The sequence below is a fragment of the Vigna umbellata genome, chromosome 1 (assembly GCF_029865625.1).
Source record: "Vigna umbellata cultivar VRB3 chromosome 1, Vumbellata_1.0, whole genome shotgun sequence".
Lineage (NCBI taxonomy): Eukaryota > Viridiplantae > Streptophyta > Magnoliopsida > Fabales > Fabaceae > Vigna > Vigna umbellata.
Window position 1 is genome coordinate 20,957,413 of NC_142165.1, and position 26,759 is coordinate 20,984,171.

At 31.2% G+C, this 26,759-nt stretch overlaps 2 protein-coding genes and 1 long non-coding RNA gene across 4 annotated transcripts; 1 reads left to right on the plus strand and 2 right to left on the minus strand.

Moving 5' to 3' along the window:
• Nucleotides 1–380: 380 nt before the first annotated feature.
• Nucleotides 381–4,351, minus strand: LOC124842345 (U-box domain-containing protein 52-like). The gene is made up of 8 exons (XM_047318808.2): nt 3,912–4,351; nt 3,672–3,754; nt 3,229–3,383; nt 2,910–3,062; nt 2,521–2,740; nt 2,283–2,384; nt 1,595–2,023; nt 381–1,464 (listed from the first exon to the last, which is right to left on the minus strand). Exons 1-8 carry the CDS (start codon nt 4,327–4,329, stop codon nt 703–705), a joined length of 2,322 nt encoding a protein of 773 aa, XP_047174764.1. The 5' UTR covers nt 4,330–4,351; the 3' UTR covers nt 381–702.
• A 2,789-nt stretch (nt 4,352–7,140) lies between these two features.
• Nucleotides 7,141–9,564, minus strand: LOC148204893 (uncharacterized). Its single transcript, XR_015784927.1, has 3 exons — nt 9,216–9,564; nt 7,817–7,890; nt 7,141–7,646 (listed from the first exon to the last, which is right to left on the minus strand). It is a non-coding gene; the product is annotated as an uncharacterized LOC148204893 (long non-coding RNA).
• A 4,020-nt stretch (nt 9,565–13,584) lies between these two features.
• Nucleotides 13,585–20,626, plus strand: LOC124842346 (Cyclophilin-like peptidyl-prolyl cis-trans isomerase family protein). Of its 2 annotated transcripts, none has more exons than XM_088099988.1 (10): nt 13,585–13,934; nt 15,316–15,494; nt 16,192–16,290; nt 16,390–16,496; nt 16,599–16,740; nt 16,873–17,083; nt 18,043–18,085; nt 18,983–19,178; nt 19,521–19,661; nt 19,982–20,626. In XM_088099988.1, the coding sequence occupies exons 1-10, from the start codon at nt 13,715–13,717 to the stop codon at nt 20,120–20,122; spliced, it is 1,479 nt and encodes a 492-aa protein (XP_087956114.1). In that variant the 5' UTR covers nt 13,585–13,714; the 3' UTR covers nt 20,123–20,626. The 2 variants fall into 2 exon arrangements, with proteins under 2 accessions (XP_087956114.1, XP_087956118.1); XM_088099992.1 differs by having other exon boundaries at nt 18,046–18,085.
• Nucleotides 20,627–26,759: the final 6,133 nt, after the last annotated feature.

Consider the following 26,759-nt stretch of genomic DNA (forward strand, 5'->3'; position numbering starts at 1 on the left):
CCAACTTTTTTTTAACAATGTTGGCTAAGTTTTCTAGTTACATTGAAAAAAACTAACAAACTATTGAGAAAAAATAACATAACATCTTTGTTGATAATGATAAAGAAATTAGTATAGTGACCAACAAAAAAAAATCACAACTAAAATCAATTGTATTAATCACATCTGCAATAAAATGATCTTGGTTGAGTTACTTTACACCCTTTTTTTCATAATAAATTTTATTAAAGCTTATTTTTTACTTACAGTTTTGAAATAACTAAATTTTTTCTCTTATAATCGCTTTTGATTATGTTTATTTAAACGAACATAAACACATCTTGTGATAGTCACTAGAAATCTTATAAGAAAACTGGACAGCAGATAAGTTTAAGAGTCAATAGTTTAAGCATTGAGATTGTAAAAGAAACTTGCACTATCTTTCTATCACAATCATGTAATATATGAGTTTGTCAAAGTAACATAAAAGAGATCAAGTTAACATTTTAAAAATGTTTTACGACATAATGCATTCATGATCGCTTGCAAGGCCATTTTAGGGTTTAGGCATCATCTATTTGGATTAAAGGAACTCTTTCGTTACAAGAAAGCTGCTGGAAACTAGCATTGCAACACAACAATGAGTGCTGCAAGGAGTTTACTGGAGTAAATGTTCTACTCAAAATAACATGGCACAGCCATGATTCCATAATGGAACCTATTTTATGGATCTGATCGATGAGTTCTTGTAGGCGAGAGAGGGAGTTGAGGATGACTATGATTCAGCTTGTTCTGTGATGCTAACCCAAAGTCTCTCAAATGATTAAGCTTTGGCACAACCACGGTTGCAAGATCAGGCCTGTCCTTTTTGCTGAGCTCTGCACAGTTGAGTGAGAGTTTGGCAAATTCAAGAGTCTCTTCAAGGGGCCAATCGTTGATCGAAGGATCAAGCATTTCTGAAAATGTTCCCTCTTCAATGGCCTTCAGAACATGGTGAGCAAGCCCCATTGGAGCCTTGGCTGTGATGATTTGTAGAAGCATTATCCCCAATGAGTATACGTCTGATTTTGTTGTTAGCATCCCAGTTTGTTGGTACTCAGGGTCAATGTAACAAAAGGTTCCAGCAGCAGCAGTCAAGTGATATTGTGTGACAGAATCAGCCACAGAAGCTGGCACTAGTCTTGAAAGACCCACATCACTGATTTTGCTCACAAAATTCCTGTCCAAGAGAATGTTGGCAGGTTTGAGGTCCCTGTGCACAATTGGTTCTGGCTTTGTTTGGTGAAGGAAAAGAAGTGCAGTTGCAATCTCAGCAGCTATTTCAAAACGTTTCCACCATGGAATTGGAGGGCTATCATTTTTCCTCAGTAATCTATCTTCTAAGCTACCATTCTCTAAGTACTCATACACTAAACATCCGTACTCAGGACATGCACCAATGAGGAGAACCATGTTAGGATGCCTTATGCTGCATAATACCTCAACCTACACATGTCAGAAGGAAAATATATTTTCTTCAGCTTGCATAAACATGGATGTTCACTATAAATACTTTTATACTGCTAATGAATTAAAATATGTATCGGTTGTGACATTTAAAGTATATATATCATACCTCTTGTTGGAACTGCCTCCTTCCGTGGGTAGCTTCAGGGTTCAAAATTTTGATTGCTACTTGGGTGTGATCAAGTTGGCCTTTAAAGACGGGTCCATATCCACCTTCACCTACTTTCAATGCTGGGGAGAACTTATGAGTGGCCTCTTCAACATCGCTTATACTGTATTTTCTGCATCGAATATCCCTGCATGCCAACTGATTCAATGCTCGATCCTTTTCATGTGCCTCTCTTCTGGCCTTCATCTCTGCATTAAATCTTCTCTGTGCTTCCTTTTCAACCATCTTAATGGCTTCCTCAGCTGCTTCCAAGGCAGCTTTGGCTTTAACTTTCTCCTTTTCTGCCAATGCAAGTGCTGCCTCTTTAGACAACTTGGCCACCTCAGCTATACGTTCCTCGTCCAGTTTCCGTTGGTTAATCTCTTTAGCCTGCCAAGAACACCCTTTGAGTAATTTCATTTAACAACACTTCGTTGATTTCATCTAAGTGTAACATTCAAGCTCATTAGTCACTACCCTTGTTTTATCCTTACCAGTTTATTATAGTGAAGGAGTAATAGTTGTGGCCTTATTTCCATCACAATATGTAAACCATTTTGAGGGTAATTTTTGTCTATACATTATGCAGTGAATGAACACATAAGTAGAGTTTTCTTACTTCTTACAGTGATCACATAATTTACTTTACCTTGCTTTCGGCTGACACTGCTTCTTTGCAAGCTGAACTCAACATGTCCATAGTATGCTTCAGTTTGAGCTTCAACCTTTTCATCTCACTCTCCAACTCTTCCTGGAATGAAGTAATAAAATAGTAAATTAATTTCTACGACTTAGTTGTACCATACTGACTTGATCACTTAGTAGTTCTGGTTCTACAACAAAGACAATCTAATCCATCATAAGCTTTTGTTTTCTTGGACACATACTGTGAATTGAGAATCCGATGGATCGCACTCTTGTCTAATTCCATCTGATGAGACTAACTTGTTCGACTTTGAAGAGTCAGTTCCATCCGAGCTGCGGCAAAATATTAACCTGTGTTCCATTGATTGACCAACTGAAGAAGACCTTGGCATTTCAAGTACAAGTGATCTTTCTGATCTTCCATTGGTGCTCCCACTTCTAATTGCATGCGTCCTGTTCTCACTGTAGCCAACCAAAATGTGAAAAATTTAAGACCCCTTTTGCTTACAGTTTAACATGGCTATAACCAACTTATTTTCTGACAAATTATTTACTCACTACTTGCATATTTCATCATGGCATATATGCATTGAAAATGTGAAAGGTACTAATAAGTTTCATTGTGTGGCACCTTTTTGCATGTTCACTTGGTGGTTGAACCATGTTTACCATCGGTCGTATTGCTGGTCGAGCTCCCACTATCTTCCCTTTTGAAATCACAAACACAGAACTATGATCTGGTGCTGATTTCATTACGCCTGTTGACACATGGCCTTTTAATTTTCTGAGACAGCCACCACATTAAGAAACTTTAACACATTACATAACATTTGTACATGCAAAGGAAACACAAAATTGTCATGCAAAGGCCAAATTTTAAGATGACTAAACTCATTTATATGAGTTCAAAGTAGAAAAATTGGTAAGTAATGTCTCAATTAACACTTAACTTGCTTCCACTCCTCAGGTAAAGACTTCTTGCAAAACTAGTCCTGTTGGAGGAGCCTGCACCAACGACTATAGTATTCACGCGATTTCTCTGTGCATATTCCACTATTCCTCTCACAATATCACTGTCATGGATCACGGCTTCTTTCAACTGGACCTGAGTTAACAATGTGCAACATCTTTATCACTTCAAAGTTAGATTCAAGTATAACCAAGAGCAACAACAATAATTATTAGTTATTATATCCATGAATATAGACTTTAATAATTATGCATGGTCTCTATAAAATTTTGTATCTGTTCAACTAATCAAAATTAACTGTTGATATTATAAAAAATCGTGACGTAATTATCATAAATTTAATGAACTTATTTATCCATTACAAACTATTTGTTAGAATATTGTAATGAAAATTTTCTCCAAAATTGGATATCAATTACATACATTGTTGCCTTGACACATTTGACGTAAGTGGTTGAAAACATGTGCTACATCGTCTTCGTCGGGAGGTACAGCATCGGTGCTCTCTGCATGCGCATAATTATAATATTATAACTGTTATATAATATAAGCAACAGCATAAAAATCATCGTACATATATATATATATATATTAAAAGATCTGTTGGAGGATGGAATAAGAAGAAGGGAGAGAGACAGGTAAATAATGCAAGAGGGTACCTACGATGAGTAATGTTTTTGTGTTTGATATGGAGTGCGATGATGACGGGGTTGTCTATGTTTTTGATGGTCCAACGAAAGGCGTGGGCACAGCTCTTGCCTTTGTCAACGGCTACCATGGTGACATTCAAGAGCTGGGAGGTGGTGGAGTCGGCATTAGAAGACATCGCCGAGGTTAAGGTTGAGGTTGTGGTTGTGGTTGTGGTTGTGGTTTTGGCCAAGGTCTGCCACCTCCTGCTCCGCTGTGAGAGACGGGGGCGGAGACAGAAGGTCTCGGTTAGTTTGTGTCCTTTTGTTTTGGGGTCCTCTTGATCTTGATGCGGTGTGAAGATGGAAATGAGAAAAGCCATGCTTTCCCACTTTTTTCCTGTTGCAACCTTTTCCATCACCCTCACCCCGACGCACCATGCTTTCAACCTCATCCTTTCATTTTTTAGGCCTTTGACCCTAACACACCACACCACAACCTTCTTTTTTTCATTTTCTTTCTTATTCTTCTCTAAATAAATTATCATATTCATGCTTCTCAAATATCGATTACATTTTTTTTATTACATAACAGTATTGTATTCCAACATGTATTTAATATACAAGTCAATGCTAAGATCATTTTCAATTTTATTTTAGGAACCAACTTTTCCGCCATTCTCGAATTACTAAATTAAATATTTTTTCCTTACCTATAAATAACTTAATGAGTATGAAATGTTTCACTACAATGTTTTCAATCTCCTTTAAATGAGCACAAAAACCTAACAATAAAAAAAACATTAAGTTAACTTAATTTAATTAAAAGTTTTAATTCCTTAACTAACCTAATCTATTAAGCGTGAATCTAACTACACATGCGAAAGAAAAAAATAATTAAAGGGATACAAAAAAAACTTATCCTATTTAAAATTGGAATTGATTTATCTTGCTTAATACCCTATTTTGTCCCCAGTTTCGCTCGACAATGTCAAATTAGTCCATCCTTTAAAACGTGCGTCAATTACGTCCCTACCTAATAAAATTTATATCAATGAAATTCCTTCTGTTAAATCCGTACAAACGACGTTAATTATTTTTCTCTCTTTTCTATTAACGCCGTTTGTACGGATTTAACAGAAGGGATTTCATCGATATAAATTTTATTAAGTAGGGACGTAATTGACGCACGTTTTAAAGGATGGACTAATTTGACATCGTCGAGCGAAACTGTGGACAAAATAGGGTATTAAGCCTACTATATTTCCTATCAAATATCACTGAACAATATATGTTTGTGAAACAAATAAATAATTAAACATAATATTTCTAGTTTTAAAGAAATAACATCGTTTGATAAATAAAAAATAATTTTCTCATAGTCTATTTTTAAGGGATATTTTCATTCTCTATCAAATTTAACTTCTTTCTTTTAAACATAACAAACTGAATCTCATAAATTCTATTATTACGAAAATTCATGACTAATATATAATATTTAATTTTAAATATGTCTTATTTATTTTTAATTTTAATTTTAAATGGTTAAGTTTTTTAATGGCATCTTAAGGGATGCGGTAGATTTAATGTTCGATTGGTAGAAAATAGAAGAAACAAACGAATTAAAACTATACAATTTTCACTAATACAAAAGTAATTTATAACTTTACACGTTCAAACGTGTTAAAAGGATTGTATAATAAAAATGAGCAGTGAAATTTTTGTAAATAAATGCAATTATTAAACATAGTTTAGAATTGTAATTTGACGTAAAAGGATATAAAACGTGAAATGTCCAAGGTGAGTGAATTTAATAAAAATTTGAGGGAGATATTGAAAATTCATTCACTTTATCTTACCACGCGATATATTCTCTTCTCAAACTTTTCTAAAACGAAATTTAACTAGCATCACATGTAATCTTTCTTTCATTTAATACAAATGCATGTTAATTAATTATTTTATGTATGATTTTTGTTTGTTTTAATCGATTATTTTCGTGTTCTTTTCCTGCGCATTATGTTTTCTCTCTCACTGTGACGAAACTTTATCCCGACGAACCCACCTTTTAAACGTTTTCGTTTTAAAAAACTTATTTGTTGTTGTTTGATTGAACTTGTTTGTTGTTGGTTATTATTGCTTCCTGTTGATACTACACTACACATTCATAGTTCATGCTTTATAAAATACCAAAAATGATTTTTGTTGTTGTTTTTTTTCTTTTCAGGTAAAGAAGAATCACAATTAATTAAAGAAAAACTAAAAAAATTGATTAACTTCAAATATTAACAAAATTCCACATTAAGTTTAACGTCAAATTTTTTAAATTCGACATAAATTTAACGTTGTCTCCTGATATGACGTTGTTCCTAAATTTCCCATTAAAAGCCCAAAATATTTGACGTTGTTCCTAAATTGTACTAGTGTTTAGAAGAAAATATATGCCTACAAAAAATATAATTTAACATAAAAATGTAAAAAGTATTCTTTTAATACAACCTGTATTCTTTATTTTCCCAAAAAAAAATTATAAAAAAAAGGTTCTTTTTATACAAAAAAAGTCAATACATAACTATTTTCATTGTTGTTATTATGAATTTTATTTATAATGAAAAATCTAAGAAAATAAATAACACTTAATTAATTTTTTATAATAGTATAAATGTTATTATTCAGCTTATTTAAAATTAGTGGAAACGTATGTATTATGCGTGTGTTATTTTTTTACGATAATAAAAAAATAAAAAATAATTATTAATATTATTATAATTAAAAAATTAATTATAAATAATTTTTATAATTTTATTATAAGTAATTTTCATTTATTTTGTAAATAATATTTTAATTAAAAATGATTAAGTTTAAAAAAGCTGCCAAATAAAAAATGTTTAAAGTCAAATAAATAATCACTTAAAAGGTAATGTTGTTAAAATAATTATTTTATCTAAAAGAAATACTTAAAGAATAAAATTAGAAAATAAATGTGAATACAAAAGATATGTTGTTTTTATATATAGACTAGACACATGTGCTAGCGTGTTTGTGTTTACTATCTTTTAGGCTGTGTTCACTTGAGGGTGTGATACTGTTTACGAAAGATTGAGGCTGTGTTCACTTGAGGGTGTGATACTGTTTACGAAAGATTGAGAGCGAGGAATGGAAGGTAATTACGCGTTCACTTGAACTGAATTATGCGGATGGAATTGAAGCGAATTGCAGGATTCATCTACTGTTCACTCATCCGCATATGTGAGGAGATTTCGAGGGATTAAATGCATTTTCTCTTAAATGCCCCTGTAACTGAATAAAATTCCCCGATGAATAAACCTTCTTAAATTATAATCAAATTGCATTGCATATTTAAAATACACAGCTTTTTTCGCTGTACACTCACGATGAAGAAGAGGTTGATGAAGAAGAGGACTCTGCGTTCACTGGAGAAGACGAAGAACGCTGAAACTGTATTTGGTTTGAAGACGGCGTATCCGGTTACAGGCGTCTGAAGAAAAGCATGTGAAACCGTATTCGGTTACCCTCCTGCGTATTCGGTTACCCTCTGCGTATTCGGTCTCCATAGGTGTATTCGGGTAGCAGCGGGGGCCATACGAGGCCAATTGATTGGCGGGGGAGGTCTAATTTTCTGCAGAGTGATTGCCGTTAACGGGGGAGGTCTAATTTTCTGCAGTCGCGTGCTCTGCGGCTCCGGTGGATTGTGTGGAGGTCTAGGTGGATGATCCTGGGAGGGTGATCCAGTAAGCTGCTGAACAATATCCTGAAATTCATTCTTGCTAATGTTGTAAACTAAGTATGAGCTGTAATCTAAGCATCCTGAACTTCCAATAGACACCCAAGATTCCCAATTCTTTTCATTCCAAATAAAAACAATATCACCAGCAACATCAAAGGTAACCCTAGAGCCGAAGAAAGAGGCAGAAAACATACCCTTTTTAGAGCTTCGCCCGAAATTTGAAGGAGTGGAGGACCAACTTCAAATTCAGCACGGGATCAGATCAAAACTGGGAGTAGAGAATGAAAGAAAAATGGGTTAATGGAAAGGATAATACCTGGAAAGGGTTTTTGAGTAAAAAAAAGAAGCTTTGAAGGAGTAAGACTAATTCTCGGAGATGAACGTTAATAAATTCATTTTTACTAAATTATAATTTAATTAATTTTTATAAATTATTTTTATTAATTATTTTTTATTTTTTTAATCTTAATAAATATTTTTACAAATAAATATAACATAAAAAAATATCATTTTATATCACCTTAATATCTAGGGATATTTTGGTAATCTTTAATTTCTATCAATTAAATAATTTTTTTAAAACTGTCACATCAATCAAATCCTACACTAATTCTCACAAACTTTATCTCTAAATCCACTCTCAATTACCTCCAAATCCACTCAAATAAACACAAAAAAAATTCTCCTCAAATTCTCTCAAATCCACTCAATCACTCTCCCCCAAATCATCTCTCTCCATCACCCCCAACTAAACACAGCCTTAATGATAATAAAATATAATTTTTATAATTTTATTGGTAAATAGTTCCATTATAATTAAGAAAATTGGTCAAATAAAAAATTAAATTTACTAAAAATAATTAAGATAAAATTGAAAAACAATTATAATAAAAAGAGAAATACCCATATTATATATATATATATATATATATATATATATATATATGTATATATATATATATATATTATTTTTTTATGATAATAAAAAATAATAAAATTATTTTTATCGTTATTAATATCATATTTAAATTATTGTAAGTAATTTTTTATTTATTTTGTAAGTAAATTTATAATTAAAAATTAGTTAAATTTAAAAGAATAATCAAATAAGTTAATTCACTTAAAATGTAATATTAATAAAAATAAGGATTAAATATGTTTTTAGTCACTCAAGTATCATGTTATTTTGGATTTTGTCTTTCTTATAAAGGTTTATTTATTTTCATCACTTTCTTAGTAAACTCAAATTTTTAGACCTCAAAAAGTGACAACTTTGAATTTTCTTTAGTTTGGTTAAAGGTATGCTACGTTTCAATTTTTTTCTAAAATAAGAATAGGGGTTTCTTGAAAAATTAGGGTTCTTTCCTTGTCTTCAATCAATCAAACAAAAAAAAAGCATGTTCTCTTTATTAACTGAGTTCTCTTGAAAATTCATTCAACCTAATATTTCAAAAAGCATGTTCTCTTTATCAACTAAGTCATCTTCAATCCAACCCACAAGCCCTAAAATAACATTAACAAAAAAACTGAGTAAGAGAAACAAAAAAGGAGGAACACCATTGAGATTTTAAGAATTGGGTCGTGAGAAAGAACCTCGGGAAGAACAAAGTTGGGATCTTTTATGTGTTTTTGAAATCAATGGCGAGAATCGGAGAAAGCAGAGGACGGCTTGCTCCACCATCAAAGTCGAGCGTCGTTCCGACGAATAGCACCGGCTCGTTGTGGCTCTGAGGTTAGTGTTGAAGCATGATAGGGTCCTGAAAGGACTGCAACGACAAACGCAGATCTTGCTACCTCAAATTCAGTGGCGCCGGAGGATAACTCTGAAAGGACGTCGTGGTAGCTTCGACACGAAAGAAAGTCTTGATTGTCTTAGCAATGTTATCCGTATCCAAAGACAATGGCAGAAAATCAGGACCATTGTTGTATAATTAGGTTGAATGAATTTTTCAAATAGGAATCAAATTCCCACTCTTTTCAATTTTCCTATCAAGCCTTTTTCTTGGTTTGATTGATGATAATTAAAGAATATTAATTTTTCATGAAACCCCTATTTAGATTTTAGAAAAAAAATTGAAACGTGACACACACTTAACATGAAAGTTGACATCAGACCTGACACACCTTTAGTCACCGCAGAGAAACTTTAACGTTGTTGCTTTTTAAGGACTAAAAATTTGAGTTTACTAATGAAGATGATGAAAATGAACAATCCTTTGAAAAGGGGACAAAACCCAAAATAACATGATACTTGAGAGATTAAAAACATATTTAATCCTAAAAATAATTATTTTAATTTAAAAAATTATTTAAAGGTTAAAAAGGATAAAAAAATGTAAATATCATAAAAAGGAGTTTTTTATATATAGGTATAGATATAAAGTATATAAAATATACATCATATAACATTAAATTTTGATTTATAAGATAATAAATAAAATTATATTTTACCATAAAAAATACATATAATATGTAACGACCCCAAGAATAGATATAATATATTGATAGAACTTCTGCAATTTTAAAATATTAAACAGTCTTGGCCTGTAAGAACATATACAGCACCATAGGTATGCGGTGTGGATATAGTATATACTATAAAAAAATTTCATAAGAACTTAAGTAATTACATAACTTGAACCAAATATAAAAACTATATCCTACACAATACATGGTGTTCATATATGATACAAAAAAATAACTCGAATTTTACTATAATATTATCTTTCTCTTGGTGTCTATATCATTTTATTCACTTGCAGGTTCTTCTGGTCACATCAATACAATAATTATTGCAAAAACATAAAAAATACATAACACTAGAGAAAAGATAAGTTAATGTAAATAATTTTTTTATCTACATATCATTATTCATATAATACACAAAACATTTAATTATCTTTAAGTAAACCAATCATAAGCATCACGTAAAATTTTTAAACTCTTATTCTGGATTTATGCATTGACTCAGGTATAAGAAGTTATGCACCTGACATAAAAGTGGATTGCTGCAAAGGTCTTGGTTCCACTTCACTTAACCAAACTTTAATCAAAATTCTTGGACATGGTAAGTTAACTTATGATATCACCATATTAGAGGTTTCATTCCTAATTCTACCATAAAAACATTTTTTAACTCTCACCACCTAAATTACGACACTTTATATGAGTTTGTAGCCTAGTAGAGTAAATGATAACTTTTGAACAACACATATCCCTAGCCAATGCAAAAACACTTTACTAGTGAAGACTCCATTTCTTCCTTAGAAGAGCCAAGACTCAAAACAAGGATGCAATTCAACTTTAATTATTCCATTCCATTGATTAACTTTTATACTTATAACCTCATCACTTCTTCCAAAAAAATATGATTTCACATTGAGTTCCTCGTACCAAACAATCATACATAACTCATTCATCATATTCTCATATAATCATAATTCATCACATTCAATTACAATATTTTCATTACATACATCAAAATGGTGAAAAGACTTTTTCTAACCATAAACCTTTAATCAAAGATCTCACCCGTCAAAATAAAGATTCATGTATCCAGGACCAACTATCAACATTTCAATTTGATCCAACAGTTAACGAAGAAAAAATTTAGATTTACCCTAAAAGACTCAAAATATAAAAAGTCAATTCTACAATCGATTACCAATGAGACGTAATTGATACCATTGTCAAATTGGTCTATAAATAACATAATTTTGCAAGTGAAGTACTAACATACCAAAAACCAAATTTCAAGCTTCATACACGTTATAAACACAACAATTTCATGTAAAACAACTCATATAAGCTAACAATATGACATTTGTGATTCATACTATAGAAAACCCCAATTTCATAGTTCTCGTACAACATAAAATTGAAGCCCTTAAATCTCAATTTAACAACTCATACAATCAAACATGACAACAGAATCATACTATTAAAAGACAATTCAAACATATAAGAACTCCAAGTTAATTTATCTCACCTTTAAGGCTACTTTTAATCCCCTCAACACTTCTTCACAACTTTTACCAACATAAAAACCCAAGACAATCATAAAATTATAGCTTTGTTTCTAGAAAAAAAGATGAATAAAGAGCTTACATTATCAATGATTTTGATTGGTGAGATTTCAGAGTTTTCTCGATGATTCTAAGAACAATACTTTTCTTGAAGTAGATTGTACTTTCTTTTTGACACCGCTTGTGAAGAACATTCTGTGAAATATCTCTTTTGTTTCTAATGTTCACTTATGATATTTTGAATAAAACATGTGGATGTGTGTAAAGTAGGTTATCTGCAAGGAATGGAGTAGATTGTGCATGCATAAGATATGTCTTATCTCTTCTCACTTTTGTTCTTTTTAAATGTTAACCATTTAATGTCATTTAATGATTGCTCAGAAGAACAAAGTGTTTTTTTACATTTTCTACCGTTGAAGTAGTGTTTATCAATTAAGCTTTTTTCTAAAGATACCAAACATTGAGTAAGAGCTTTATCGTTGGACGAAGTAATAGTTTTAGCTTATGGTATCGTCTAAACTGAAGAAAACACTTTTTGTGATATAACATACTTTTAGAGCAAAAGTGTTTAATAGGTCATGTTTTCTTTTATGTTTTTGGTTTAGGCTTTTTACGTGTTTTGTCACAAACATGGTCTTGACACTTTTTCTTTTTTCTAAGAGTCTAACTGAATACCCATGGGTACAGTATAACTTTCGCGTTTAACATAACTCTCTTAGACTCTTTTGACTTACTAGTCGTTTAGTATTGCGTCTGAGTGTTTTGACTTAGGTGCTTCTGTGTTTTCTACAATCTTAAGTGTTTTCCTAAGAGACTCTTCTATTGACGGGGATTTCAAACCTAATGTTTATGTTTCAACCTATGGTATTTCAAATTCTTATTTCGTTTAATGTTATTAGATTAAACTTCAAAATATGAGAGATAGTTTTGTCTTAACACAACAACCCACGTCGTCCTCCATCACTGAACCTACAAGAACGAACAACACCATGTCAATCAACAATGCACACAAAGGGGACAAACCAGCAAAACCCTAAATCGTGAAATGTGTCTCACAATATGGGGCTTTATGATTTAGGGTTCTATGGTGGTTGAATTGTTATTTGCGTTGTTGTCAAGTTTTGTTGATGGTTCGTCGTTGTTTTCGTCTCATGGTGGTTTGATTATAGATTTGTGCTAGGTGTGGTTTGCGATTAAGAACTTCGAGAAGATGGATTCACATTTTACGTTAAAGGCGTGAAATGGTCTGTGATTCCTTCTAGTTGGTGTTGCACTTGTGATGGTGGTGGAATTTGATGTGTCTCTGTAGTGGAGGAACAAAATTGCTCCGGTGATAGTTCAAATGGTGGTTGACAACGTCGCATGGCAACGTAAACAATTGTGCAGGATGACCACGTAAGCAAAACCAACAACTTATTCAAACATTGTCGATAAGTACAGTCTATTGTTAACTATTTAGACAATGTCATGAAAAAAATATTAAATCGAACATAAATTATGAAATTTCTCACCACGTTAAACATAAAAAAAAGACAAAATTAATGAAAATAAAGATCAAAGAAATATTTAAATCAAGCTTAATCTGACGTAATATCTATTATTTACTTTTATAATTACATAAAATCTTTATATTTAAATTTATAAAAGTATTACAATAATTATGACTTCGTATTTAGTAAATCTTTAAAATTCAAATCTTAAATTTTTAACTATAATTTTATTTTGAAATTTAAAAAGATAGTCACTATTTTCAAAAAATTAAAGACTTTTTTTTATGTAAAAAAGGCCTTTTAATTAATTCTAATTGAAAATACCATAAAAAATGTATTCTTGATTTATTTCGACGGAAAGAAATTATTCTTAACATTTCATTGAGGAACTAATTTGCTGAAAAACTATATTATTTGTTTAATAAATAAATAAATAATAAGAAATGCGAATTGGGAGTGCTAAGAACAAAGAATTGATTTGATTCTGAAATCCAAACCAAAACCAAAACCCTCACACACAGAGTTATCGTCGTCGTTGGTGGTGCTGGTGGTGGTTACGCGATCGAAACAATCGAAAATGTCGTCGGTTTACGTTCTAGAACCTCCGACGAAGGGGAAAGTGGTAGTGAGCACCACGCGCGGACCTTTGGACATCGAGCTATGGCCGAAGGAGGCTCCAAAAGCCGTGAGGAACTTCGTGCAGCTCTGCCTCGAAAACTATTACGACGACACTATCTTCCACCGCGTCATCAAGGACTTCCTCGTCCAAGGTGGCGACCCCACCGGCTCCGGCACCGGTGAGTCCACGCGCTCTAATTTGCACCCTTCCGCTTTTGTTTCTCCGTGATTGGTTGTAAAACTATGAGTGAGCGTTTGCTTAATTGATTTATATGAATTTTTTTTGGGAAATTGGCTTAGTTATAGTTAAAATGAAAGTTGGAGCGAATTGATCTGTGCTTGGATAAGCTTTTTCCTGAATGCGAGTTTGATGTAAAATGTAAAACATAGTGTATACGTTTTCAATCTAGAGCAGTATTGCTTTAATGTGTGTTAGAGTATTCAGAATTGTTTTGAAATACTAGTTAAATTCATTTATGTTAGGATATGTAATATATAATGTAATTTTTTTCAACCGAAAGCAACTAGCTATCTTTTTAACACTTTAAAGTGTTTTTAGGTATTGTATTAGATAATCCAGTATCACATTGAAATACAGGTTAAATTGATTTGGATGCGTTTTTTTCTCTGAAAGCAAGTTTGATGTAAAATTTAGTGTAACTTTTTCAATCTAAAGCGGAAGCTGTTTTTTTTTTTATCACTTTAATGATTTTAGATTTGTGGTTGGATTATTTGGAATCACGTTGAAATGATATTGAAATTATTAGTTACCGGAGTTTAGTTAAATATATGCACGTTGAAGACTTGTTTGGATGAGTTTCTCCATAAGTTCTTTCCACAAAAGAAAAATAGAGGAAAATTTGACATTAGCATTTTCATAAGCTAAATTAACTTATGCATAACTTGTAAAAGTTCCCTGTATAGCTTCTTTAAATCTTTATTTGTAACATGTGTATAAGTTAATTTTAGCTTCTAGAGAAACTAAAGAGTGTTTTCTTATTTTTTTCTCTTAGGATGAACTTATGGAGAAACTCATCCAAACAAACCCTTACGTCTTGATTCATAATTGATTATAACTTGAAGCAACTTTAGGTTGCTTTGGGATGCGTTTTTATCTGAAGACAAGTTTGATGTAAGAGTTATTCTGACAAGTTTTTCAATCTAAAGTAGAAGCTACCTTTTATCACTTATAGTAGAGCTGAGGTTTGGAGGCAAAATCAATTTTGCGTAACAGTAAACAAATATTGTCTTTTTACTGAAGTAAAGTCTAATAGTAGGGAAAATCAATTCTAATACTTTCCACCATGAATAGGGTTTGGTTTTGCATTGATTTAAGGAAACTGCAGTGTTCCACCATGGTTTTCCAACACACCAGAGAGTGGCTTTAGCTCCTGGTTTGCATGATTTTTTAAATGTGATTCACTAGTTTCCATACGTACTATAATCATATTTGTTCTGTTCATTTATGTGAATTGTGGATACTGTTTTGTTTGTGATTCTCCTGATTGTTTAGTGGGTCTTTTATCAAAAGAACTAATTGTTTTGTTGCTGTTATTGTAGGAGGTGAAAGCATTTATGGTGGTGTTTTTGCTGATGAGTTTCATTCTCGTTTAAAATTCAAGCACAGAGGAATAGTTGCGATGGCAAGTGCTGGATCTCCAAATTCCAATGGAAGTCAGTTTTTCATCACTCTCGATCGTTGTGACTGGCTTGATCGCAAGCATACCATTTTTGGAAAAGTAAGAGGAGTTCTTTCCAAGGAAAATTTATGTTTTTATTGTCTGTTTTCACTTTTAATTATGCAGTGTCACGTATTTTTTTGCTTTATTTCATGTTTTCAAAGATAAGTATAAGAAATGGTGAGATAGAAAATAAAATTGAAAACAATGAAAGGTTGTGTTCTTTGATATGCTACACTTTTGAAAATGGGAACAAAGTGAAAACAAAATGAAATATGTAAAATTGCAAACAGAAATTGAAAATAGAAAACATCAATCCCAGCATATCGCTGGTTGGGATGGGTAGGTCCACCACTTCACTTCCTCCCCCCACCTCCCCCCACCTGAAAAAATAAAGCCAAGTTCATGATACTTTCCCTTCATACGGCTCGAATCATTCTCATATGCCCTAGGAGGCATCCTTTCCTTGATTTTTGGGTTGGTTCACGCGCGCGCAAACGAGCACTGGCCGCAACAGCAGGGAACTATGACCAATAGAGTCAGACACTTAGTTAGCTACATCCGCACGCAAAATGTGGTTCTGGTTGAGGCTTTCTTTCCTTTATTAGTAAGGACGTCTGCGAAGTCCTTGCCTTCCATATCACCACAGTCAAGTGAAAAATTCCCTAAAGAATCCAATTGCAGTTATGTGGAAGTAAAACTTTCTGTTTGTGATATTTAAGGATGATTGGCTGTTCTCACTGTTATTTGACTTCAGGTGACAGGAGATACAATGTATAATCTTTTGAGACTGGGTGAAGTTGAAACTGATAAGAATGACCGGCCTTTAGATCCGCCAAAAATTTTATCAGTCGAGGTTCGTTGTGCTTTTGATTGGTATTGCTAAAACATTGAAGTTTGTGTCCAGTGCAGATAATTAATCCTCACTAGTTTCATCTTAATATGCTTATTTTAGGTGTTATGGAATCCATTTGAAGATATTGTTCCAAGAACACTTCAGAAATCTCGAACTGAATCTAGAGTTGATACTGAAAGTAAAGAACCAAAGAAGAAAGGTGTAAAGTAAGTTCAACCTCCTTTTGAAGAAAAATGTCTTAGAACTCAATACAGAATGCTTACTTTCTAAGCAGCATGTTTTTTATTGATTTGTAAATTCGATTACAGAAAATTAAACTTGCTTTCATTTGGGGAAGAAGCTGAAGAAGAGGAAAAGGAATTGGCGTCAGTGAAGCAAAAGATTAAGAGCAGCCATGATGTCTTGAACGATCCTCGTCTTCTAAAGGAAGAAACACCTGATAGTGAATTGGTAATAAGAACTTTCTTATAGTATTTCTTTTGTTCCTATAGTATAACTCTTACCTGATAATTGTAATTTTTAGTGCTTTATCTATTAATTACTTGTGGTCACAAACATAAATTGCTTGTATTTATTTTGCAGAGTGCATCAAGAAGAGATTTGCAGCTGTCTGTTAGGGAGACACTTAACGCAAAGAAAGAAGAGCCTCAGAAAGACTCAGCACCTGGTAACATTGCTCGTCTTGATTCCAGTGATGATGATGAAGCAGATTTTGATTCAAGAATGCGCATGCAGATACTCAAAAAGAGGAAGGAGTTGGGTGATCTCCCTCCGAAGCCTAAGTTGCAAAAAGGTACGTCAAGTGTTATTCAATTTATATTATATATTATTTATTGCAGTTTCTTAGTTGTAACATCTCAACCTCTGATCTAGGAAGCCTTTCATGTTCTACTCATGCAAGGTTCAATGATCTTATAGCTGTGACATTATGCTACCACAGTTACTGTCAGGCTGCCATGTTTATTCCTTCTTCATCTCCAACAGAAGATAAATTATTTAGCAACTAGGCCACTTCCTACTTCTGAACCCTATCTGTAAATTTTCAAAACAAAACATAGGAGAGAGATACTTTTGATGTATGAAATTAAACTCTCACTCTTTTCGAAATGCTTGTTACACCAACAAGAACATAAGAAACATGTAATAGCGAAAATTTTGAAAGGCATAGTGTGTGGAAGAATCCAGTTGTAGAAGTGACATGTAGGACCTGTCAAATGGAATAAAAATACTAATAGTGTATAATAAAAATGGTAGTCTTAACAAGGGACAAAATGGTTAGAAGATGCTAATAGTTGCAGGAACAATTGATTGAGACACTTTGCAACTGCTTATAGTATATTGGATTGGATCTTTTAAGTTGAGTGTAAATTATGAAATACCTTTTCGTGTTCTCAACACTTGGGGGGAATGTTCGCTACTTTTTGCATTACAAGAGCAATAAAATGACAACATTCTAAGGTGCATTTAATTTAATCAAAAATGGTAATCGAGGTGTATTTTATTTTATAAATCTTTTGCAGAAGTTTGTTTTATTTGTAAATGCAGTAATTATTTATGGTAATGGAGATCTATTTTAGTTTATAAATCTATGGCAGAATCTTGTCTTATTTGTGAATGCAGTAATGGTTATGCTTACTAAGATTTAAGCTGTTGATCCCTTAGAACATTTTATAATTTCCCTTCTTTTTATGTACTATTCTTATTCAAAATATTTTTTGTATTGCCAAGACTCATCATTGTTTTGTTAAGCAGCAGGAAGATCCATTCCAGAGAATCATGATACGTCAGCACTAAGGTAAAACTATCCGTCTTTGAAATTCTATTATGGCCACATTTAGAGCTCGAGTATGTGTTTTATCTGTTGCCACAAAAGTGCCAATGTGGATATTTTGAATGGCAATGATACATTACGTGATAGAAAAATTTCGGCTCTTTTAAATTGTAAAATATGGTTGTGAAACAAGAATGATATACTATTAGGCTCATTATGGGGATCTTGTGGCCCCTTACATGCTCTATATTCCCTATGTAGCATACTTGGCAAATAAGCCATTGAACTTGTGGCCATGGTGGGGACCCAAGGTAGAGAGTCATAGAGGAAATTATTAGATGGTTGTGCTAAGATGCATATCACATTTTGTTCACATTAGGAACCATGCCTGTGCAATGAAAACATATTGTGCTTGCATGTTTTTTTCTTAGTTTCATACAAAAAGGATAATATTTACTAACTAGTCTGTAGTTCAATTCTCCAAATCCAGAGTCCTAGGATATGCACATACATGTCTGTACTTCTTCATATAGATATCATTCTGACGTTTGACATTTTTCCTTAAACAATATGGAGATTCCTAACCCATGGCTTCATTACCTGAGAAATCCACTGTAATCAAGTTACTGTGCCTCGATTGTGTTCTGGCATTTGAAAGATTGCTGGTTATACTGCTAGTTGTTATCATTTATTTAAAGAAGATATATAATCTATCAATTAGCTGTCAAAGAAATATTTTAAAGTGGCTTTTTGTTAGCCTCCTATTGCCTATGAAGTTTGCTTGCTTGGATTTCCAAGTAGATGTTTTTTGTATCTATTGGATTTTCTGCATATGCAAGCGTGTTTTGTGGCTTGTGTGATTATTCAAACATTTTGTAATTGGTCTAAACTTAAGTAAATGGTTGACTGTCTACTTGTTAGGTCCAATGCTGCTAGTGTTGATGAGGATCAACCAAAGGTGGAAAAGTTGTCCATGAAGAAAAAGGGAGTGGGATCTGAAGCAAGAGCTGAACGAATGGCTAATGCAGATGCAGATCTGCAACTATTAAATGAAACTGAGAGAGGAAGACAATTGCAAAAGCAGAAGAAACGCCGACTTCAAGGGCGCGAAGATGAAGTATGTTTTGATTTTTTTATTTTATGTTTCCTTATTTCCTTTGTAGTTTTTTTTCCCTGCTTGTGTTCTTGAGCATTCTAGACTATAAAAAATATAATTGAAAGGAAATGATAACCTGACTAATGATTTACTATGGCATGTAAGAGTAGTTGACTCAAAATTTCTATATAAACAAGATTGACAGTTAAATGAACATTTGTTAATGTCTGAACCTTCCGGATTATGGGGTTAATGCTTTGTTTCTAAATTTTTAGTCGTTTAAGGGTTTTTTTGTGATAATATGCTTGTGTTTTCAAGTACTTTTCCCGAGTAACATTGTTCCCTTTGTATCTCTACCTTTAGGTTCTGGCTAAACTTCAAAAATTTAAGAAATCTTTAGCAGCAAAGGAGACACTCCCAGCTAGCGAATCTGAAGATGTTAAAAATGAGGATTTGTCTGACTGGAAAGGTGCCAGTTTAAAATTTACCCCCGAGTCTGGCAAGGTGAGTTTTCTCTTCGCATTTCTTCTAGACGGGCTGTATAAACTCTGGATTTCAAAATCATTTTATTTCCCATCCAAATTATGTGTTTTACCTGTCTTTTCATTTTCATCTATCAGTTGTCAGAGAAATAATCTGAAAATTGTTTCTCCATACATGAAGAAAATCTTTGAAATTAGACAATTCTATTGAAATAAATATCCTCGTGCTCTAAGATATCTGCAACAATGTTATAACTGCTATTGGTTCCTCTTTGATTTAAATCACATCGCTCCTTTCTTACACCCTTACACATTGCCTGTAATTTTCTTGTAAACGTGCAGGACCGCATGTCACGTAATGAGGACCCAAATGATTATGTTGTGCACGACCCTCTTCTGGAAAAGGGGAAAGAAAAGTTTAATAGGATGATGGCCAAACAAAAGAGACGAGAACGAGAGTGGGCTGGGAGATCTCTTACTTGACCATTCAGGTGCCAACATGGCTATGTAAATATACAAGTTGATTGGTTCTGAAGGTTAACATGTCTCTGCTGCTGTGCTGGGAAAGGAAACTTTCGCTAGTAGGAACTAAGCAGAAAGTTGAAGCATTGAGGAGTGTAGCAGACATTGCTGACAAGGACACTCATATTGGTGAGTGAGAACTGAGATGTAGGGTTACCGTACAAGTGTTCCTTCAATTAAAGCCAACGAGGAACTCATGTGAGGGTCTCCTCTCATTCATTAATTGAGTTTGTATCTTTGTCCAATCTTAACAGATGTTTTTGTGTAGCTTTAAAACATTTATTCTATTTTAATATTAGGAATCGGAAGGATGTTGTGCTATTGTGGGACTGAATATTTTGCAGATGAAGAAGACTTTAGTTGGATGTCAGAATTTCATTTTAGTTGAGAGGAGTTGGACATGGAGCTTTAGGGGCATGTATTTACAAAGATATCCATTGAATTGAGTTTTTCTTTTCTAGGGAACTAAGCTTCAGCTATTATTATGGTCGTGGGTATTCCATAGCATCTTTGATAATGCATCATGCGCATGGTTTTTCACTTTAGAGTAGAAGTTCATAGTTCTACCTTTTATATTGAAGACTCATTTGACATTTTTTGTTTTGTTAAGAGGGGCACATTTCTAAATACGTATTAATAGTTAACGTGTAAAGTTGACGTGCCACATTAAGGAGGGGTAGAGTCACTTTAGTCCTGAAAGTGGTAGCCTCTTCTAATTTAATTTCTGAAGTTGAAAATGTTACTTAGGTCTTTGGAATGTTAAACGAGTCCTTGAACTTAGGCTTCTTGGAATATGTGTGATTATTATTATTATTAGAGTAATATCTTTTTAAAAAAATTTTAAGTAGTGTGATTGCCAATTTATACTTACAGAGATTTGTTTATTAGTTTTTTAAAATTAAGGAGCTAATGTGATAGCGATTTACAAATTTAGAGACCATCTGTTTACTAGAGAGAATTTGTTTGAGTCTGTCAGTGAGTGTTTGTAGAAAATCCGATTTTTCCTTTTAAGTCACTTCAACCAGTTATGATGCAAATTATTGATGAATGAGTCACAGTAAGATGTGGATGCAAATCTTTTGACGTCAAACACAATGCACGCCTTTCATTTGCACCCAGATGTCGCTTTGTTCTTTCACGGAAGCTTCGATTTCGATTACTACCATATGGAGATCAGTGCCAAAATGTTTGATGGTGAAAGGTTGAAATCTTGTTTGATGGAGCAACAGAGTTGCAATGTCATAAATTTATGCTAAAGAAAATTTGATGGTATTAGTATTAGTGGGAAATTTTCAAATAGTTCTCATATTTTGATAGGCCTTATATTTTGATTCGTTTGTTTTTTATTTTTAAAAATATATAATATAATTAGGTAATTTTTATTAGTACACAGTGTTAAATATTTCTTGTGTTAGTTTGTGATTTTTTTATTTTTTATTAAAAAAATTATATTTCATTAAATCAACATCATTGTCATAATCTTAATTTAGTTTTTATATTTATTATTTTAATTTATTTAATTTCAACTTATTTTAAATAAAATAATTCGCCATTTTTTAAATTGAGATAAAATATAACTTTTATATAAATATTATAAAAGTAATCTTTTTAACTAAGTTTATTTAAATTTATATTTTATATTTAATTTTGTTTCAATTTTGTTTTAAAATTTTGAATGTATCTGTATAAACTTTAATATTGTTGTTCTACTTGAATTTACATATTAAATAATTGTATATAAGTTTATATAGATTTATAAATAAATTCATATTTTAAATATTTATATAATATTATATTAATAATTCCTATAAAAATAATATAGTTGGTTTAAAAATAACAATTTTACAATTCAAATGCAAAAATTTTAAAACTATTTAAATAAAATTTAATGTAAAATATAAATTTAAATAAACTTAATATTGTTAAAAATATTTAATAAAATTATCAATTTTAATAAAAATATTTTTATAATATTTATGTAAAAATGAAATTTATTCTTAATTTGAAAAGATTAAAATTGTCAGTTTAAAAAAAATAAAAATTGAATTGAATTAAAATAACAAATTGAGATTTAGATAATATAATAAAAGAAATTTTAAAAAAATTAAAAAATATGACAAACTATATTTAATGTTATTACACATTCTAAATAATAAAAACTTAACTGAGACCCATCAAAATGTGAGAATCTATTTAATATTTTTAAACAAATATGATGATCAATGAAATATTTTAATTTAAATTTAATAGTTAATTATAAAAGTCTCAAATAATATATGAACTACTAATTAAACTAACCTCTTTAAAAACTAAAAATAACATTTTTGTGAGACCTCTATGTCTTTTGTTGAAGAAGAATTTTGGTAGTTTACCACTAACTGTTAACTGGTTTGTACCTAACATTTTTAATTTCATTTGGCTATTGGCTTAATTGATCTATTTGGGTTGCGTTGATAGCTCTATCATTTGGGATGCTTTTAAAAATACTTCTGTTGACCTTTGCGCTCTTCTTTATTACAAGTGAATCTATTGGTCCCTACTGTACCCCCAACTCGACAATGTCCTATTTTTTCAAGGAAAAAGAAAACAAAGGTAAGATTATGACAATGCGGCTAAGTAAAAAAAAAAAAAAAAAAAAAAAGAACTAGGTCTCTAATTTCATTTGACCTTAATTTTAATAAATTTGATATTCATTGTTAAGTCATAGCTAATATATTATGACATTTCGAATATATTATGGATATGATTATAATTGGACCTTAAAATGTAGAAAGTTAAAATTAATTAACTTTGTTAGATTCTTATAGAGAAACATTAATATAGGTCTTTGGTCGATTCATCCAAGTTAAGCTAACCATTTAAGTATAAACATGTCAAGTTAAGGTAGAATTAAAATCTCAATATATTGAAGAAGAGGAAGATAAGGTCATGAGCTCGATTGGATGACTGAGAGTTATAAAGAGAAGTTGCAGCATTGAAACATGTTTGGGAAGAATATGAAAAGGTTATCGTCAATCACGAATATAAAAATAGCAGGAAGCGAGTGTGTGAAAGCCGTAAATTGATTGAAAAATGTGGTAAGAGATGGTGAAAGAAAAGATAGAATGGTAGTTGAGATATTGGTTTTTCATGAATGACCCATTTGCTTTTACACTAAATCCCTTTTTAAGAGAAGAGTTTTATGTGAGATGATGCAGATGAGATTATAGTTTTTGCATATTTGGAGATTGCAAATTGATGTCTTAGAGCACATTGGTTTACTTGTGAGATGGGGTATGACTAGAGAGACAAAAGGTCAAAAGTAGCGTATATTGTTGAATTCTGATATCAGGCTTTGGGAGTGTGGGACCCGTCATCATCTAGGGCAATCTCAACTCAAGTGTGAACATGCATGCTCAATGTCAAAATCTTCCCAAATAAAATGTCTACTCCCAACAAGCACAACTTTTTCGCTAAAGGTTAAACCAAACTTATGCCTCACTAATAAATGCCTCTAATCACTTCAACATTTACAACAATAATAATGCCTTTTTTTAATAACTGTTATTAATGTAAAACATTCCTCCTTTTCTTTAATGTTTTTTCTTAACTCAACTTGTAATGGGTTCCAACTTATGAGTTAATTCAATCTACCATAAGTTTAGGCTAGATTGGATGACAAAAAATTTAAAATTTTGATGCAGACTAATTTTGGATCTGACTCATTAGATTTAAATATGACAACGAGTTGGGTTAAACACAGTTATTGCTTACTTGTTATTCGACTCGAAATAAAAAAATTCGTTTGTTACCCACATGAATACCCGTTTAAAAAATATATCGAGTATTTTAAAACTCACAGATATCCGTAAATATCCATGAATATTTTTAAAAAATATATTTTTTAAATTTTTAAAATAAAATTTAAATAAAATTACAAAAAATTAAAAAATATAATATAAATTAAAATTTAATTATAATTAAATTTAACCTAACAAAATATAAATTAATTTTAATTTTAATTAAATTTATCTAATAAAATATAATTAAAAATTTTATTTTTCTTTTTTACGGATAGCGAATATTCCCGAGTATGATAGTATAATACTCGCACACGATCCGTTTATAAGCAAGTATTAAAATACTCGTTACCCGCTACCTATGGATAATAAATACCTGCGAGTATCAATTATCTATCCTTGATTTTATCTGCAGATAACGACAAATATGAGTATTTTTGTCATCCTTAACTGGATTGAATCCATGGTGAGCTAGATTGACTCACCAATCTAATTTAAGATCATTCTCTTTTGTTTAGATTTGAATTAAATAAATATTATTATTTTTTTAATTAAAAAAATTGTAATTAAATGAGTAATGAATTAATCTGTTTAACCCACCAACCTGTGGTAGATCAAACTGAGTTCAAATTTTTTCAACTCACTAATAAATAAATTAGGTTGGTTTACTAAGTGCGTGTGGTAAGTCAAACCATGTTAAATTAGATAACCCATTTTAATAATACTATTTAAGTGAGAATTTTGTTTCAATTTGACATTTTTTTTCATAGATTCGTTTTCAAATTTTCTAGGCGGGTGAAAGTGGTTATTGTTTTAAAATTGATATGGGAATTGTTAAATGTAGTAATCTTTTAATAGTGATATGAATTTTAAATAATTTTAAGTTAAATTAAGGTTTACTTTTAATCGAATTGTTATTAAAATTTGTTTCTTTATTGAATACTTTTTTATACTTTTCAATCAACTATAAGTATTTAATTCTTTTTTGTTATTTAAGTTTGTCGTCTTATTTTTATTTTTTTTCAAATATTAAGAAATATGAAAATTTGTGATTAATAAAATAAAATTATACTTAATGTAGAATGGTTAGTATTTTTTATTAGTTATAAAATATCATGTTTCTTAGTAAAGACAAGAAAATAAAATGATAATGTAAAATAATCAGCTAACAAAAAAATTAAAAATTATAAAACAACAAAACCTCAATCAAAAACTGTAAAAATTTGTTGATATCCAAGAAAAAAAAGGATTACTCCAATTTGATTAGGTTTTGTTAGAATTGACCACATGTGGATTTTTTTTGTCAACAAAAATTATCTAAAAAGTAGTTTTCTTTTTTTTCTCCAAGATGCATAAGTATATATTACTCATGACACTTTTTTTTTCTGTCTATAATTAAAAAACGTTTTTATATATAAGAGAATCTGATTTGAGATAAGAATACTTTTGACATGAGATCTGAGCTAGGAAAATCAACCATATAACACATCTATCAAATTCCTCTTAAATATTTTATTACTAATATCATCACATTCTTCACTAAAATAAACATAAACCAACTACACAAGTACATCAACATCTTATCATCTAATAACACCTTTATATCATTTCCAAATTTTAAAACTTACACCATTATCCTCAATTAGTGCTCTTACTCCACTTCAATATTCTAAAAATTAACCCTAATCTCACCACAAAATATTTCAACATTTTCAAAAATTGTATTTTTTTTTCCTGACACCAAACCAACAAAATAATAGCTATTAAAAAATTACATCTTAATATCATAATTAGACACTAACCTTGATTGTTATTACGTCATTGACTAGTTCTCTGACAACAAAGACTAACAGGTTTGACCGGTCAAAATTTGGATAAAAAACTGAAAAAGTTATAATTATTAATATTAATTTTGGGCGTTTGGGTTTACATTTTCAATATTGTTATTTATTATTATTGGCCTGTATTTAAATTTAAATTGGTTAAACTTTTGAAAGAAGAGATTATTGGTATTAATGATAAAAAAATAGAATAGCGTGATAATAAAAAAATGGTTAATCTTGTTCGTTATACGTGGAATCCCATGGATGAAAAAAGTTTAATGATGATCGAGAAAGTGAAGAGAATAAGAAGATAAATTAAGAAAATTCCAAGTCTGCGTCTGTCTTATACCATACCTGACAGCCAAATCCAATCTCAAAAAATTCCATTCCCAAATCGTGTTCACACTATAACCCTAATTTTCATTCCCACCATCACAATTCTCATAATCATTAATGTTGATGCTGATTAAACGTACATATAAACAGATATTCGTTCGTTGTATGGTATATTTATGCAAAGAAAATATTAAAAGTAGTATAGGAATTTCATTAGAAAATAAAAGTGAGTTGGTACCAAGAGAAAAACCAATGACCTTGATTTTGTTATAGGAAACTAAATATTCTATTTAATTTCTAAAATTATATATTGTTGGTCTTTGAAATTAAGAAAAACTTTAATACGTCAATGATTTAAAATAAATAAATATTTACTCGCTTACTTGCAACACTCTCTAATCGATCTGTCAATTAAAGAAATCGACGCAAAACTGGAAAGTCCAAAGTTTCATCATACGCTTAATTTCCGCTGATTAATGAATTAAAAAAATTAATTAATGAAAAATTAATGAATTAATTAATTAAGAAGTGAAAACAACACTCGTTTCTCTGGCATCTCTTCATTCTATAAGATTTCAATGTCCGCGTTCACACCACACGGTGTGTTCACACCTCACACAATTTATAACTATATATATATATATATATATTAATTAATAA